This window comes from Limanda limanda, chromosome 1 (genome assembly GCF_963576545.1).
Source record: "Limanda limanda chromosome 1, fLimLim1.1, whole genome shotgun sequence".
NCBI lineage: Eukaryota > Metazoa > Chordata > Actinopteri > Pleuronectiformes > Pleuronectidae > Limanda > Limanda limanda.
The window spans coordinates 29857390-29873715 of record NC_083636.1 but is presented as its reverse complement, the minus strand read 5'-3'; the positions used below and the strand labels follow the sequence as shown (position 1 = coordinate 29873715).

At 40.6% G+C, this 16326-nt stretch overlaps 2 protein-coding genes across 2 annotated transcripts; one reads left to right on the top strand and one right to left on the bottom strand.

The window, feature by feature from the left end:
* Positions 1-296: 296 nt before the first annotated feature.
* Positions 297-5734, bottom strand: psmd5 (proteasome 26S subunit, non-ATPase 5). The gene is made up of 10 exons (XM_061068854.1): positions 5523-5734; positions 4390-4534; positions 4129-4242; positions 3913-4041; positions 3452-3561; positions 2803-2945; positions 2280-2471; positions 2068-2177; positions 1817-1957; positions 297-1643 (listed from the first exon to the last, which is right to left on the bottom strand). Exons 1-10 carry the CDS (start codon positions 5693-5695, stop codon positions 1386-1388), a joined length of 1515 nt encoding a protein of 504 aa, XP_060924837.1. The 5' UTR covers positions 5696-5734; the 3' UTR covers positions 297-1385.
* A 1102-nt stretch (positions 5735-6836) lies between these two features.
* On the top strand, positions 6837-7997 carry LOC133003704 (beta-1,3-galactosyltransferase 9). Its single transcript, XM_061073529.1, has 2 exons — positions 6837-6842; positions 6927-7997. Exons 1-2 carry the CDS (start codon positions 6837-6839, stop codon positions 7995-7997), a joined length of 1077 nt encoding a protein of 358 aa, XP_060929512.1.
* The last annotated feature ends 8329 nt before the right edge of the window (positions 7998-16326 follow it).

Sequence of the window (16326 nt, the reverse complement as noted above, 5' to 3'; positions counted from 1 at the left end):
TTAATTTAAAGAAAGTATGTGAGCACCTCCTCCTTTAGCTGACATAGTGGCTCAGAGAGGCAGCGCTGAACTGACTGTCTTCTAGTGGAGATGATCAGAAAACGGAATCTCAAACAAGAGGGCACTCAAGCGTTTCAACCCTATTACACCATGTTGAAGATAAATTGAAAAAGATCTTGAATCTACCCGCTGAAGTCCAAAATTCTGTCGGTTCTTCAATGTGTCATGCAGCACTCTTCATATAAAACAGTTTAGTAAAATGATTTATGTTAAAAAGAGAAACTTCAGAACACACATTTCTTGTCAGACAGAATCTTCTTTAATAAAAAAAAGTCTATTTGGTAAACAAAAATAATTTTGACCCAAAAATAAGTGAGTGTCTGAAGAATTTGCAGAGCAGGGGTTTGATCAGTGGTTTGCAGTTGAGTCCAGTAGTGTTTGAAAGATACTGTGTACAATGATGGGGATTTGTTTGTATAAGAATCTGGACAGTGAACAGTAAAGCGTAACATCTTGTCAGGCTCCTGTTGCTGGTAAAGATACTTTATCTGAGTTTAATGTTCAACACTTGTTCATTGTGGACCTTTGGTCTTGTGTTAAAAGTGACACTGCAGCAATATTTTATTTTTTTGAAAATAGTCAAAATTAATGAATCAGTTTCCAGCACATCCTGACTTGTAGTTTCCAACACAGGTCAAGCTCCAAAAACACTAAATCCTACATTTCTCAAAATTCCACTAGTAACTTCATCTTTCATTAATCTTTCATTAACCTACCCAATGTCCAAATTCTCATAGCTACATGCCTGCATGATTTGCAGTCTCTTATCCCAAACATAGAATAAACATGACATTACACAACAGACTGTGTAATACTCCAAAAGACAAATAAAGTAAATTTGATGTATAAAATGGTGTCATGCCCCTTTAATGTACAAGCAGAAATCAGAACTCAGTAACCTTTACTGTCTCTTTTTGTTTCTAGTATCTCAAATTTTCAAGTATATTTCATATTTGAAGTTACTAAATATGACATATCCACAAAGTCATGCCTTTTCTTTGAGAGCACTGAACAATTAAGTTTGAAAACTAAACTTGTATTTGTCTTACACTTATTCTCTTCATTAACTTTGAGGATACTATTTCTTTCCAAAACAATTCTTAATTCACTAATGCAGTAAAATAAAGGAGAAGAGATGAAAATGATAATTTGATGTTATCATGTCAGATAGTTATATTATTGTGTATAAGAAGAGCAAGTGAAGCCCAAGCAGAGAAGACACATTTGTCTTCACATGTTAACCCACGTTTCCATCATTCAGGCACTTATCTGTCACCTGTAAGCATTGAACAGAAACCCATGAACTGTATCCCAGTGTGTGTGAATCATTCCGCTCCTTCTGTGCTGACAATAGCCACCGCTGCAACATAGTAAGCTCCTTCTCTGAGGTACGTTCTCAGACGGATGTAATGCTGGCTGCCCAGTATCTCTGCTGCTGTTGACGAAGACAAGAGGGACCCCACCAGTTCAAACTTAGAGTCCTTGGCCTCCTTAGTCCGACCCATTGAACGATCCAAAATGAACTCCATGAATCCGGGAGTGCTGACCATTAGCCTCTGACCCCAGGGCTGAATGGCAATGGCCTGGAGCACAGACACAGATATTTCAAACAAGATACAAATGCTCTTGGAAAATTATTTTAAAACCACAAAAAATATATCAATATCCACAGTTTTGCCTTGTTTTTTTTTTAAGTTACTCTTTCAGTAACACCAGGAGGTTATAGTTAGACAGTTAGATTCAGCTTAGCACTCACAGTGAAAATCCCCATTGCCCCACAGTGCAGCTCTGGGAACGGCTGAGTGCTGATGGTGCGGATCATGTCTATGGGCTGCTTAGACAAAAGGTGGAACCAGGACTCTGTCAGGGCCAAAAGATCTTCTGTCTGCTGCTCTGGCTGCAAAAACAACAACAACAACAACATCGAATTAAGATTCAGAAACTGATCAATCTCTTATTTCTGCAGATAACTTTTTGACATAAAAGATTCTTGTTGCACAGAAGTACCTCTAGAGTGAGAAGTTGGGATATGGCCTCCAAGCTGCGCACTCTCAGCTCCATAGCTCCGGAGCCCGCGAGCTTACTCATTCTTAACAGCACGGCCTTGAACTTTTCTCCTGAAACCGCACAAAACAATTAAGACACAACACCAAGATCCAAAGACATTTGCTTTAAGCCCCGGAGACACATAAGAAAAATAAGACGCATGACGTGCTGACCTGTTTTCTGCAGGACCTGCTTTCCCTCCACAGTAGCTCCGAGTAAACCCAAAGTGTCCAGAGCCACCCCGACCATCGCAGCGTCCGAGTCCAGAGCCATCTCAAACACCTTGTTGTGGAAGGCCGGGTAGGTTTCACAAACCTGCTGCGGACTGTCGGCAATGGCCAGGTTCCCAAAGAACTTCACCAAACCTATAGGAGTGACATGTTGCCAGTACGCCTGAACTTTAGCATGTTTTCATGATTACGTCCCATGTTACCTGGATCACCACTTTACAAAGTTTGCATTTGTATTTATTCACGGAAACATTTGCAGTCCTTTCTGTTTTGATGCAGTTGTTCACAGGCTGACTTGTTTTTAGAATCACATTCAGTTCACCCAAGTTAAACATGCCAACAACATCATCTCTTTACGGCTACTGTTCTCCTCTACAGTAATTCAACACATCTACTCGCAACCAAGCATGACAAAGTTAATATACAGCCCATTAATTGTGTGGAGCACTTTTCTAAAGTGACTCACCAGGCAGGTAGAGGGAGGACAAGGGGTCTGTGTCTGCTCCTCTGATCATGTTGGAGAACTTGTCCATGACACCCTGCTGGGCCAGATACCGCCGACCATGCTGACTGTGGGCTAGAGTGGTCACCATCTCTATGGCTGTGGCCCTGTTGAAAAGGAAAAAGACAAATGTTAGTTGTCATTGTGATCATCCATACTGTGAAATCTACAATGTTACTCTATTCAGTACACAGCGGCATTGCAACAGGGAAGGCAAAGCAGGTAATTTGTTTCATGAAGACCTTTTGCCTGGCCTCCCACAAAGTCCCTTGAAAGGCTCCTGTTTATACACAGAACATCTATTGCATGTCTATCGGGGAAGAGAGATTCCTTCTCTTTTGCTCTCCTTGAGATTTCTTCATTTTTCCTATTAAAATGGGATGTGAAATGTTTTTTTCTGATTTGAGGGGCTAATGACATATGTGGATGTATATTGTACAGATTGTTAAGCAGATTAATACCATGGAACATGACTGAAGATGCCCATTTAAAAGATGAGGCTGTGAAAGCAGAAGAAAAGAAGAGATACCTAATGCAGCTGCAGCTACAACATTATGTTTTTAGAGACCATATCATATGTTTGCCTCCGTGTTTGTATGTTTTATCTTATTACCTGATCAAAACATCGTCTCCAGTTAGTTCACCAAGGAGCTGAGACACGAGGCTGCTGCTGGCGCAGTAACCAAGAGAAATGGGAGAAACAGATGCGATTGCCACCACCAGCTGCGAAGAAAAAACAAGTCAGTCCATGTAAGTGTGGGCAATCTTTCAGCTGTTTACAGATTCTGCTAAATGACTGCTGGATGGTTCCATTAAAACAGTGGGGAGAGCAAACTGAAAGTTCAGCTGTCGTTTAACTGCGAGTGTGACTAAACGCTTTCACATGGTTATGAAATCATTTGTCATACATTAAAACATTAAAATAAATGCATCGGTGTCGCCCACACTCTGGCATGATTTCTTCTTCCGATTAGTCACACCTTCTACTGGTTCCTTTAGAATAGATTTCATTTAAAAACACTGTACAAGTCGTCACTTAAGCATCAAACCCAAGTGACGCACATCTGAACCCACCTCATACAATCTGTATCTGACAATGTCACTTGTGGCCATCACCTCCTTCATGACATTCAGCAGCTCGCTGTGGAACAATTTGTCTAATCCAGACTTGGTGTGACTCAGTTTAGTCAGGGACTGAATGGCCTGCGGAAAAAAACCCACAGTAAGTGCACCATCACATTGTAGATTGTTAGAAGTTCATCTTGGTAATGTCAGGGCCTCGATCTTTACCTGTTTTGCCACAACCATTTTCTCATCTCTTATGCAGTGGATGAGCGCTTGAAGGATGTCGTGGTTGTTGAGGATTTTAGTGACAGCGTCTGGGTGCTCCATCATTCTGCCAATCTGCCCGAGAAAGATGGGGACACATGATTTGGTCAATGTCTTAAAGGTGTCTGCATGTGTGTGTGTGTGTGTGTGCGTGCATGAGTGTGTGTGTGTCTGCATGTGTGTGAGTGTATGTGTGTGTCTGCATGTGAGTGTGCAGCCTACCTGTGTCAGGGCGAGTATCTTGACTTTTTCGTTAGGATGGTTCAGACCTGCTTGCAGCTCCACTCTGTAGTTCTGGGCCAGGTGCTCAGGGCTGAGCGCTATTAGGATGCGTTCAAGGATGTCAACACACACTTCGACTTGCTCCCTGTGGACACAGCACATCAAATTAAGAAAACAACTTCATCTTCATTTGACGCAAGTGCTAAAAAAGTCACAACACATGCAAATACAGAAACGCGCTGCAAATTAATAAAAAAAACACCGGAACTGTTTCCAGGGGACTCAAAAAAGTGATGAACCACGCTGTAGTTTAATGCTCTGAAGTTATTGAAATCTGCTACTGGGCAGTGGTGATGGAACTTAATGTGTTGCGAGATGTGAGCTCTCAGTAATTTTGATACTTAAATCACTTGGACTAAAAGGCTGGTTTCAGCTTCTCAAATGTGAAGATGTCTTTTTTGATTTACCTGACAGTAAAACGGAAAATCTTTGGACTAAACACGACACCATGGGCTGATTTCTTCACTATTATTTGACATTTTAAAGACTAAATGAACCAATCAGATTCATCAATAATCATTTAATACAGGACTAGTTGGTAGAATTTAATTTCTTGTTTGGCTTGACCAACACGGCCTTAACTTATTATCTTTACTATCATTATCACTTATCAAAATCTGAGCTGTGACTATTAAGACCATGACACTTTTTTAATTGGTTGGCTCTCAACTTCAGAACTTGAATTCAACGGTGCTGATCTACCTTTTTCATAACAGGACGGTGCTCACAGCCACGTTGGATTTTCTGCATCTGCACTGGGTTAGCCCTGCACACCCCCCAGAGCACATTGGATATAAAAGTCAGCTTCTCTTTGAAGCTAATAACTTGGAACAAAGGACTAAGTGACATAAAACCTTTCATCTCACAGCACACCTGCTCTGTTTCCTTTGTAGCATTGTAGCCACTTAGCATGCTAATGACTTGCACAGATCAAACCCAGCCCTTTTTAAGCAAGCTCACTGAACTACCGGTTTGACTGGAGCTACTGGTGTCGCATCCCGACATTAGACTGACTCAGCAGATAGCAGCCATCTCTTTATTGACGCGGTGAGGACACAGTGGGACAGACCGACCTGTGGTCCGAGTTTAACAGAGAGAAGATGACGTCGAGTCTCGTCCCGCTCACTGCGTCCCTCAGGGCGGACACAGGCAGAGACAGCAGCGCTGTCCTCAGCCCCTGCAGCTCCTCTATCGGGTCTTCCACCGCGGAGATCTCCTCCAGTAAACTGTCTATGGACGCCGCCATGACTGAGAAGCTGTCGACCAGGGTCTGTTTGTGATTGTCTCTGGCTCGTCGACTTCCTCGGCGCAGCAATTTACAACATGAGCGTCCAGCATCACGGCGCCTTACCGCCACCTGCTGGACAGAGTGAGAAACTACACTCCAGTCCAACACAAACAGAGGTGTAGCAGTGAGGGAACCCAGTAATCATCAGTGTGAAGGGTCTTTAACTTCCCACATTTTTTTTAGTTCTAAAAAAAGATAAACTGTTAGAGATGGCCAATAACATCACACAAACAATTCCTTACATCAAAAACAATATACTGCAAGAGCCCCTCCTCTTGTATTATGTTGTACAATATCAAGTAGTTTTACAATGCTTGTACTATTATGCAATGTTAAGTAGTTCTTCGATATTAACTGTGACCTTTTGATCAGTTTTTACTATTGTGTTCACAAATATTGCAGGTGTAAATAAATGAACAGCAAATACATTGGACTTTACTTTGTAGTATATGCATGTATAAACACACATAACCTGCATAAACTTCATGTATTGTACTTTATTAGCTCCACCAAAGAGTTTACTTTGCCTTTTCATTTTCCTCCCTTCTTTTCTCTATTGTATTTTTACCATCAGGTCCAGACAATAATTTGTAGGTTGAGGTTATTCACTGACTAACCCTGAAAACATGAAAGCTTGATATTGCATAATGGGACACTGGAAGTCTCACGTTCCCACATCAGTATATTAACTGGAAATATTAAAAAAACGAAATGAAACAAAAATTTTATTTGGACGTTCATAGCTGCTGTACTTTTCAATGAGGGATATTTTTTTATTTAACAGTTTATGTTAAAAAAAAAAAAAACATCAGACACAGCCTAATTTTCAGATTTCAATATTTCTATATGTTTCAAAACATGTCTGGTGGTGATCCTTAATAAATTGTGGTATGATCCAGCTATTCATTATCCCCATCATTAAAGTTGTATGTGTATGATGCTGATGCAGGATCCTCTCCTCCTGGAGTTCAGGGTGCAGAGTTTCATGCAGCTATAGAGTTTCATGAAAGTGGAAACCGTGTAGCCAGTATTGTTGTAGCACTGGCAGCAGCAGGAGGTCCTCTGGTCACCCACAGCTGAAAAACCACAAGGCCGTGTGATGCAGGTACAGTGTCAACAGCTTATATATATTTATCTAAGTTTGTCTGGCTGTATTCATGGTCATTCATTCTCCGTCTGTTTCTACCAGTGCTTTCTGTTCAAGCTGCGTACCCACCAGTGGTGTTTCCTCCTGTTCAACGTGCTGCTCTTCCACGCCTTATTGTTCGGGGCCGATTTTGTCGAGGAGTACCTCCTGCAGCCCTCGCCTGCTGTCTACACCGATGGCACCGTTGTTGAAGTGAGGGAAAGAGCGAGGAAACTGGACCTGAGCAATGCCAGGGAGAACATGTCCCAGGTCTACCCCATCACTAACCCTGATGCCTGCAGGAACTCTGACCTCTTCCTCCTCACGCTAGTCTTCAGCTCCCCAGAGAATGTTACCCAGCGAGAGGCAGTCAGGAGGACGTGGGCCAACCAAACTCTAATCCAGGACTTTCCCGTGAAGGTGCTGTTCTTCGTAGGATCTACTCAGACTTCTGCTGCACAGGAGACCATCATGAGAGAGTCCGACCACTATGGGGACATGGTCCAGGCTCATGACATGGCTGATTCGTCCCTCCGGGGCCCATCAGAGAGGACGGTGCTGGCACTCCGCTGGGTCATCACCTTCTGTCCTCTGGCGCGGTTTGTCCTGCTCACCGAGAACTCTGTGTTCGTCAATCTCCCTGCCATCGGAGGCTACCTGCTCGGGTTGCACAGGCCGCCTGAGGACATTTACCTAGGTAGGGTGATCCAGAAAGACCCACCTGATAGAGACCCCAAAAGTTCCGGCTACCTTCCCCTCGTTCTCTACCCTAACAAGTACCTGCATGAATACTGTGACGGGACGGCGTACGTTCTGTCCCAAGATGTGGTCCGAAAAGTGTACGTAGCCTCTGCGGCGGTTCGAGCTCCTGTGAGAGCTGCTGTGTTTGTGGGCCTTTGTGCTCACAAGGCTGGTGTGGTACCGACCCACTGCGCCAGGTTCTCGGGAGAAAAACACATTCCTTACAACGCCTGCTGCTACCACTACCTGTTCAGCTCAGCAGGGATGGGGAATCGTGAGCTGGAGAGAGTTTGGGCAGACCTGGGACAGAAGGGCGGAAGATGCACACTGTTCAAGACCTACTATGGCCTGGTGAAGTGCAAGGCCCTCTCATACCTGGATAAACTGTACTAATTACATGGCGTGTGGTTGTGGGTGAGATGTAGACAGAGACAGACAGGATGTGGGGTTGGAAGAAATAAAAAAGAGTGCGCAAAGGTGTTGTCCTTGTACATAAGTGGGTGGCCAGTATTTGCTTTAATTGCTTTAATTATTGGTATGACAGCACTGATCACTATAATAAGAAAAGGGAACATTTAGCCTTTTACAGAGGGAATTATAAATACGATAAAATTAAAATCCAGATGTTATGGTTATTTCCTGCTGTAAGGAGGAAATGCGGTATAGATGGATGATTGATTAATGGATGGATGGATGGAGAGAGAGTGCTAATGCAGAGCGGACATACATTGGGATAAAACTTGAAGACTTGTTTTATCTGCTTTTAAATCCCTTCTCAAAATATAAAAAAATGTGTGAATCTCTATGTGGATTTGAATAGATTCATTTAATTGTGTTATTGTTTTAATGTTGATATTCAATTCTTTTGTGGAGTGCTTTGGAACTTTGTGAAGAAAACTGCTATAAAAATAAAGCTTTCAGTCAAAATGTCTGCTGCAAAGAATAGCAGTTTTTTGAAGTCACTAGACTCCATGTACCTAAGAAAAAGTATTTTATCACAGCAAAGGTTTTGATAAATCATATATAGAAAGGTACAGATAATATTAATGATGGCTCCATTGCCTTGAGCTGCACCACCTGCAATACCAGTGGAGGATCTGACACACCTACACACGATGGAGATAGACAAACGGAGAAAAGGCCTGAAGATGTTTTACTGTCCTTACTATATATGTGAGAATAACAAGTGGGAGATACACAGTCTGTGCCCACACAGTCCCGAGAGGAGGCCAATTAATCAGGCAAAACAATTGAGTGCAACTGTGTGGGTGGATGTCTGTTGTTGGGCGACTTTCAAAACGGGGACAAAACATTGTGGTTGTCAAATAAGTTTCTAATTAAAAAAGAAAGTATTCATCATACAAATCTGACCAAAGTCTGATACAAACATAAAAAATATCACATAAACAAATACATCTGAAGGTGTGGTACTATTAACACACTTTTTCCAGTTGTCAGAGATTATCTTTGCTCTGTGCAGTTTATTTTTTGCTTGAGCTATGAAGAAAACTCACATTAATCAAATAATTATTCTGTCTCTCTTTCAAATATTTTATTCCAATTCTGTGTATCTCTTTGTAACTGATTTAATAACTGATTTCCAGGCTGTTGGCTAAGATTTCATGGATAAAAGATCAAGTCAGTGATATGTACATTATTTTTATTTAACATAAAAGAGGAGAAAGATAAGCAATGTCATTTTTGTTTTTGACTTTATGTTCAAACTGTTGATTCTCTCCTCAAATTCCACAGAAGTGAAGTCGGGCCTCCGTCCCAGCACCACAAGCTGACCAAACAAAATGTTTGGGTGTTTCACAACCGTCTTCTCTTCTCCTCTGTTCTCCTGCCAGCAGTTCACACTGCAACACTCTGCTCCACCTTGGCCTGTTTCCATTGTGTCTGCAGAGCTTTTCCAAGCCGTCCGTCTCTCTGCATCACGCCAAGGTACTCAAAGAACAACATCTCAGCATGTCTATAATCATTCTGGCTAGAGACCAGTCACAGCTAAAGACCTGACTGGCGTACCATCAGTGTGAACCCGGATCACTCTCCGGGATTAATCTGGATTTGTTAGCATCAACACCTCCAGTCCGTAGCTTCAGCACCACATGATCCCTGGCCTTTCACCTTCCTGTCTGTCTCGTCTGGCCCCATGATGTTTTACTTTTAGACTGGTCACTTAAGTCCCACTTGTGATACAATGTATGATGAAGATCACAAATGGGAATAATATCCCTATATTTATTTCAGTCTTCTATGCTGCTGTTAGACTGTTAATAATGAATAGTGACTGTTATGGCTGTGTGTGTTCTTGCTCTTTTTTCTTGTTCCTCTCTTGTCTTCCCTTTAGCTCCGCCCTGACTCTACCGATCAATCATTGATAATGTGCACTTGGCTTGGAAATTGTGGCGCTCTAAATCTCCTCTAACAGGATCAGAGGGAGAGAGGCTAGCATCAAGGGGTTTTATGGTTGTTGCAGCGTCTCAGCCTGGGATGTCAGTCTGTGCAGTAGTGATCGAGGGATGGAGCTGCCGCAGTGAGGTTACATGTGCTTAACCAATCGTAAACCAGTCTCAGCTTTCAATCATAATTTTTCACTCTGTTTTATAGCATGAAATAGCTAATTAAAACCAAACGTACACTTAAGCAAATACTGGAATGGGGAAAAAGCTAGCATACCCAAAGCAACGGCTCCCTGATGAGTTACGTTTTTTCTTTTGGATATTTCTAATCATTTAACAAATAAGGTATCAAGTGTGAATTAATAAGCTTTAGAGGGGATTTATTTACCGTAAAGATATGTGAGTGGCATTGTTTTGTTTAAAGAAAGCAGATAAATGTGTCAAACTATTCCTTCAGGGCCATAGTACGGTCTAACTTGTGGCCTAATGCCCACACTTACATAAAAACTGGACAACAAACATAAACGAGTTAGTCGTCTTGCAACCGTGGAACTTGAAAAGTTGCCAAAAGTGTTTGTGAATGCAGTTATTCTTCTACAAAAAAAAATCATCAACATAACCTTCTAGCTGAAAAAATCTGTAGAGGTTGTGTTGCCGTTTCCAAGGGAACATGGAAACAGGGTTTTGCAGAGCAGGGAAGCCATCAGACCCCCACAAACCACATGTCTTCAACGTCAGCACGCACACAAATATGTACACACACACACACACAAACACACACACAAACACACAACGCAGCCTGCAGAGATTGTTAATGTGAGGTCGAGGGGTCGGTAAACTGCATGTGGGTGGTGCAGAGCTCTAATGAATGCTTCCCCTCAGAGAGACGCATCCCTGCAGAGAAGGACTCATCAAACCAGAGAAACACTGTTTTATTTAGACTGTTTACACTGATGATAGAATCCGGGGCTCCCCCTGTCACCGCCGCCGATTTGTGGGGAGGGTCAGAGAAAGTTAATGTCTCTGCTGATGATAGACATAACTGTGTGTAATTTTAATTCTGTATGTGCATGTGTGTCATTCATGAGACCAAACAGTGTGCGTTTGTGTACACTGAGGAGCGTACAATCCTCGTTTTTTTGTGAGTTTTATGTTCACAGCGATGGGCTGGTATTCATGTGGCCCTGCAGCCCACGACCATTTACGTAGAAGCAGCAACCTCAAGGATAAACCCTCTTTTTTGACGACATCTGTGGTTTCTTCTCCTTTCCCTTTTTGTAAACGGCATAATCTGTCCTCTGAGGTTTTGCTAACTTTGCCCGGCCAGGAGTTTGTGCCTTTTGTACATGCAGTTGCTTTGGACTTCTTGTGTTTTGATTATGCATCCTAAATCTTCTGGCTGCTCTTAAAGAAAGTACCTTTTTTTTTTCAAAACAATTTCTCCATCTGGATGAAATTAAGCGCTATAAACATGAAAGTTTCAAACACGTTTCTCGGTGTAAAAGGTCCAGGGGTTAACACGTGTGCAGCTGAACACTTAATAAACTCGAGGAAGTATTAAAGAAATTAAGTGTGTTCTATGAGGTCATATAAAGACATTGAAAGACACAGGCAAAGAGAGTTAATTCCCTCAGCGTGTCTTTCACCTTAGATTTGTTTGAAATGCATCGTAAATTTTTTTTAGTAGTTACGCCAGCAAAGGCTGTACACACCTTCTTTTTCTCTGACTCCTTTGACAGGTAATGTGGTCACGTTTTCAGAGATTAGTGTTTGGACATTTTGTGGCCGTTCCAATCAAAGTGATGAAATGTCTCGCTAATTGCTTCTAGTACAACCAGCCCTACTTCCGTAGGTTGATTCGGTCGATGTACTGATTTATCAAAGGGATCCTGCTGTCAGGATCAGTGCTGGGTGGAGACTAGGCCTGTAATACAGCATATCACATCACATGTCATTAGAGGCCTGTACTGTATTTGTTGATGGGCTCTGGTGTGGTCGTGTAGCATTTCCCCTGTACTTTGTCGCAAATGCAAACTCCCAGATGATCGCGACATCTGCTAACGCTCTGAGGGTTCTCTCGCATGCAGCGACTCTCCCCTTTACTGCGATATTTCCGTGTATTTCTCTCAAACAGTCACATAAAAGAAGGCTGGTTTCATAAAATATTCGAGACGGTGCAAATTTATGTATCAGAATGAATGAAACATATTCTAACTCTAAATATAAGTAGAAAAGCTAAGTTATTAGTTTGTTGTTTATTTAATTCCCATTAGTTGTTACCATGGCTACAAAAACTCCATATAATATTCCATTTGTTCATATTGTTCATTTATTCACATTTAAAATATTATGTGTGTATTACAAGTGTAATGAACATTTTAAATTTATTTTACATTGAAAAATATATGGTATTTTCTTAAAACACACTAAATGTAATATAACCACGGCACCTAACCCTAATAAAGTTTCATTAAAAACCAAGATATGACTAAACAGATGATCAAGCATTAAAACATACAGTCAAATACATTTTCATTTAGACAAATTAACATATAAATTGATTCCACGATTTCTTAATTTGATAATTTAATTATTTTTCGTGTGAGGCTGCATAATGTGACATTGTTATGTTATAATACTGTTCTAATAGATCAAGAGTCACATAGCTGTGGTGTTGTGATCAGATGGTTAGGAAAGGGTGAACAACGGCGTCAGAAAATATGTGTATGTCAAGTGTTTTACAAGGAGGCCTGGCTTGTAATAATAGTAATTATAAACCAGGGTTTCCCAATAAAACCACTTCACCATCCAACACATCTCATTACAACGTCTTCCTCTGCAGCTCCAGAGGAGCAAATGGGTTATCAGCATCCCAAGTCCAAGAGAGTGTCTCTATGCATCTAGGTCTAATCTGTGTATCAAATCCAAACCTAACACTTATGGTTGAGGTTTAAAGATCCAAAAGTAAAAAACCAACCACGACTATTTCTGTGTGACGATATAGGAACTAAATACTACTACTTTATCTCTTATTGTTTTGTAGCTCTCAGCAGTTGCTGTGGATGCTGCTGCGTCAACAAAGTTAGAAATTGGTGGCTTGGTGACAGTGTGGTCACCGCAACACAAAAATAAAGAGTTTTGGCTACATCTCACCCCCCGTGACCAAATAAACCTTTTTTGTTCCATCCTTAGTCCAACTTCATAGGTAGTGTTTTTGAGTCAATTCAACTGAAACGATTAATGGAATTGGGTGTTTAAGACTCTGCTCGTTCTTCTTACCAAAACTTTACCTTGTGTGTCTGTAATTCTGTCTTTCATTGATTTGTAGCACCAGGAGTCATCTGGAGGAAAGTGTATCTCCAGCTAAGGTCAATGAAGCAATCTTCTCTATTTCTGCTGGCCCAGGATCAGTGGTCCCATTGTCCTCTTTCAGAATGTGATCTTAATCTGACCTGAATAGAGTTTTGTTTCAGAGAGGACTTTCAACCAGCCAGACGTGAGACACCGTGCAGTAAAATTTTTTTCCACTGTGAGGACGGAAGGCAGAGGGTTCACGGCTCTGAGATATTCAGCTTTTGATGGTCAATGGGTTCAAGGCGTCTTGTATCTGTGCAGTATTTCATATGGAATCTTATAATACCTTTTTTATAGGTCTTCCCGTCAGAACTTTATTTTGTGTTGGTAATTTTCTTTTACTGAGATCCTTTAAGTTTAATTGAGGTAACTTTCAGTGGATGGTAAATTTTTGAGAAATAAAAAAGTCATGTTTGTGCTGAAGCAGACACTGGCCATTGTCTCTAACTGAGAAAAAGACAAGCAACCATTCTATAATAATAGCTCTGACTTCATGTGCTCAGCTCCACGAGCTCAATTCTAGAACCAAATTATTCTGTTTGTTGGGTCAGATTTGGGATTATAACTATCCTCCTAACCCGCTTATTTTGTCTTGGTTTTTCTTCTCTTTTAATCCTCACTTTCGCTGCTCTCCTTTGCCTGTCTGCCCTGAACAGTTATTGGGACATATGGAATTCATTATAAACAAGTGATACATTCATAACTGTACATTTGTTCATACTTTCTTTTGCCTCTTTTAATCTATTTCCCTCTTCTTAAACTGTGCTTTCTGATTTTCAATAGTTTTCTTTTCATTTATTTTCTGCATAGCATTTTAATTTAAACCAGAAAAACATACCTGTTAAGAGTTCCCTATCTATGGTCATCTGTGATCTACCTGTTCAGCCTTTGCTCATGATTGATTAGTGATGCCTGCAAAGTTCTGAAGGGGGAGCTGTTGGCCATGATGCCTCAATTTAAACGAAACCACCACAGAATAAGCATGAGGGTCTTATTTGCATTTATTCAGGTAGTTATTAGCATTTTAGTTCTTGAACTTTTACTGAATTGTTTAACTTGTGTTTTGTGAACATATTGACTGAATGTTGAGTGTGTGTTGAGGCAGTATTTTGCTTTTTAATTTGTGAATTAGCTTAATGTTAACTAGCTTAAACACCTAGCTTAACTAGCTTAAACACCTAGCTTAACTAGCTTAAACACCTAGCTTAACTAGCTTAAACACCTCCCTACTGCAAAACCTGTGTTTACTTTGGTTGTGTTTAGTTGTTAATGCATCTGCGTGTAGATTCTTGTAAGTAACAACTGATGTTACACTTTTTCTTTAAAATTTGGTTGATTTACAAAACATTTATTATTTATTGACAATTATCATACGTAAACATCACATTTGATTTGATTTTTTAAGAGAAAATGGGAAATATCCATGTTAACTCACCTGAGAAAACACATTGACATTTATTTGGACAGAAAATGCACTTAAATGTGTAAAGTCTTTGTCCTGAAGGAACCTTGGAACTATGTAGATACTTTTGAAACTAATTACATTTTCGGTGAAGTGACCACAGAGGAAGCATCATGTCTGGAAGTCCTTGTTTACATTTCCCCTTTTCCAGGGTGTCACATCTGGATCTGAGCAAGCAGACACCCTAACCCTAACCCAGAGAGATGAATGGACAGACTAGTTACCAACCACCAATGTGATGGCAGCCCTATGAGCAGAGTGAGTTTCCTGTGCCTCCAGTTTGATGTGGTACGTGGGCCTACTCCTCACTGGTCAGCTGCTATGTAAAGAATGCTGGGTGAGCATCTCTGTTGTCTGGTCAAAGGGTCTTCACTCATCTCATCTGGCTCTCATCCATAACATCCTGGCTACTGCATGAGGGCCAGTGGATTTCTTAAAGGGGTTTTCATCTATTCTTTGGGGAAATGGACTTTTTTAACGTCTGAGATTTTTAAAAGGAGGTGTTACAAACTGAGAGCAGACTGTTTGGAAGAGGATTGCATTTTTTTTGTGTCTGGAGCCAAACTAGGGACTCAAATTTAAGCTATCTTTGCCAGTATTGACCCGTTTAAAAAAAAATCAAGCCTTCCACAACTTCAAATTGTCCATCTTTAACAATGCAATCCAACATGGTTGGTCTCATGGTGGAGAGCTTAAATAGGATGCAAATCAATGTGGCAGAAATAGAGTTATACAGCTTTTTTAATTTAATTTGTCTTTAACGTGTCACTTCTCTTCATTTTCAATTATTGGGTTCAATGCTCAAGTCCAGCTTCTAAAGTAAACACTCAAATACTCTAATACTGGTCATATGACTTTCTATAACTATATAAGGGTTTTAAAGTCGTGCTTGAAAGGTTTCAGAATGTGAGTTTTATCCTTAATAGTCTCACTGACCAAGTCCATTCAAAGACTCTAAAGCTCTGACGAAAGAAATGCAAGTCAGGTCCAACATTAAAATCCGTCCTGAGTGATCCTATCACAAGAGGAACCCAAATACGTCCTCAATGCATTTTCAGATCTGATCACTGGTGTTTGGTCCAGTCCTTGAATGTTAGTCTAACATTGGGCAATTGGACGAATACATCGTCTAACGGTGATTGGATAAGTCCATCATCAGTTTTCCTTTTTTTGGGGGGCAGGTTATTCAATTGCATGATTGATTAATTGCTACAGACTATATGTGATATTATATAATTTTTATATATATATATATATATATATATATATATATATATATATATATATATATATATATATATATATATTTAAACAGTTTTTTACAAATATTTTTTTCAAATATGGTTTCCAACAACTTTAATTATACCAATTTCTTAGAGACCTTCAGTCTGTACTGTGTGAGATGGTGTTCTGAGTACATTCTTTCTCAGATGTATATTGAGTAGAAAGGACTGCAGCTTTAGAAATATTTGTTGACTATAAATGTCAACTCCTACCATTTCAG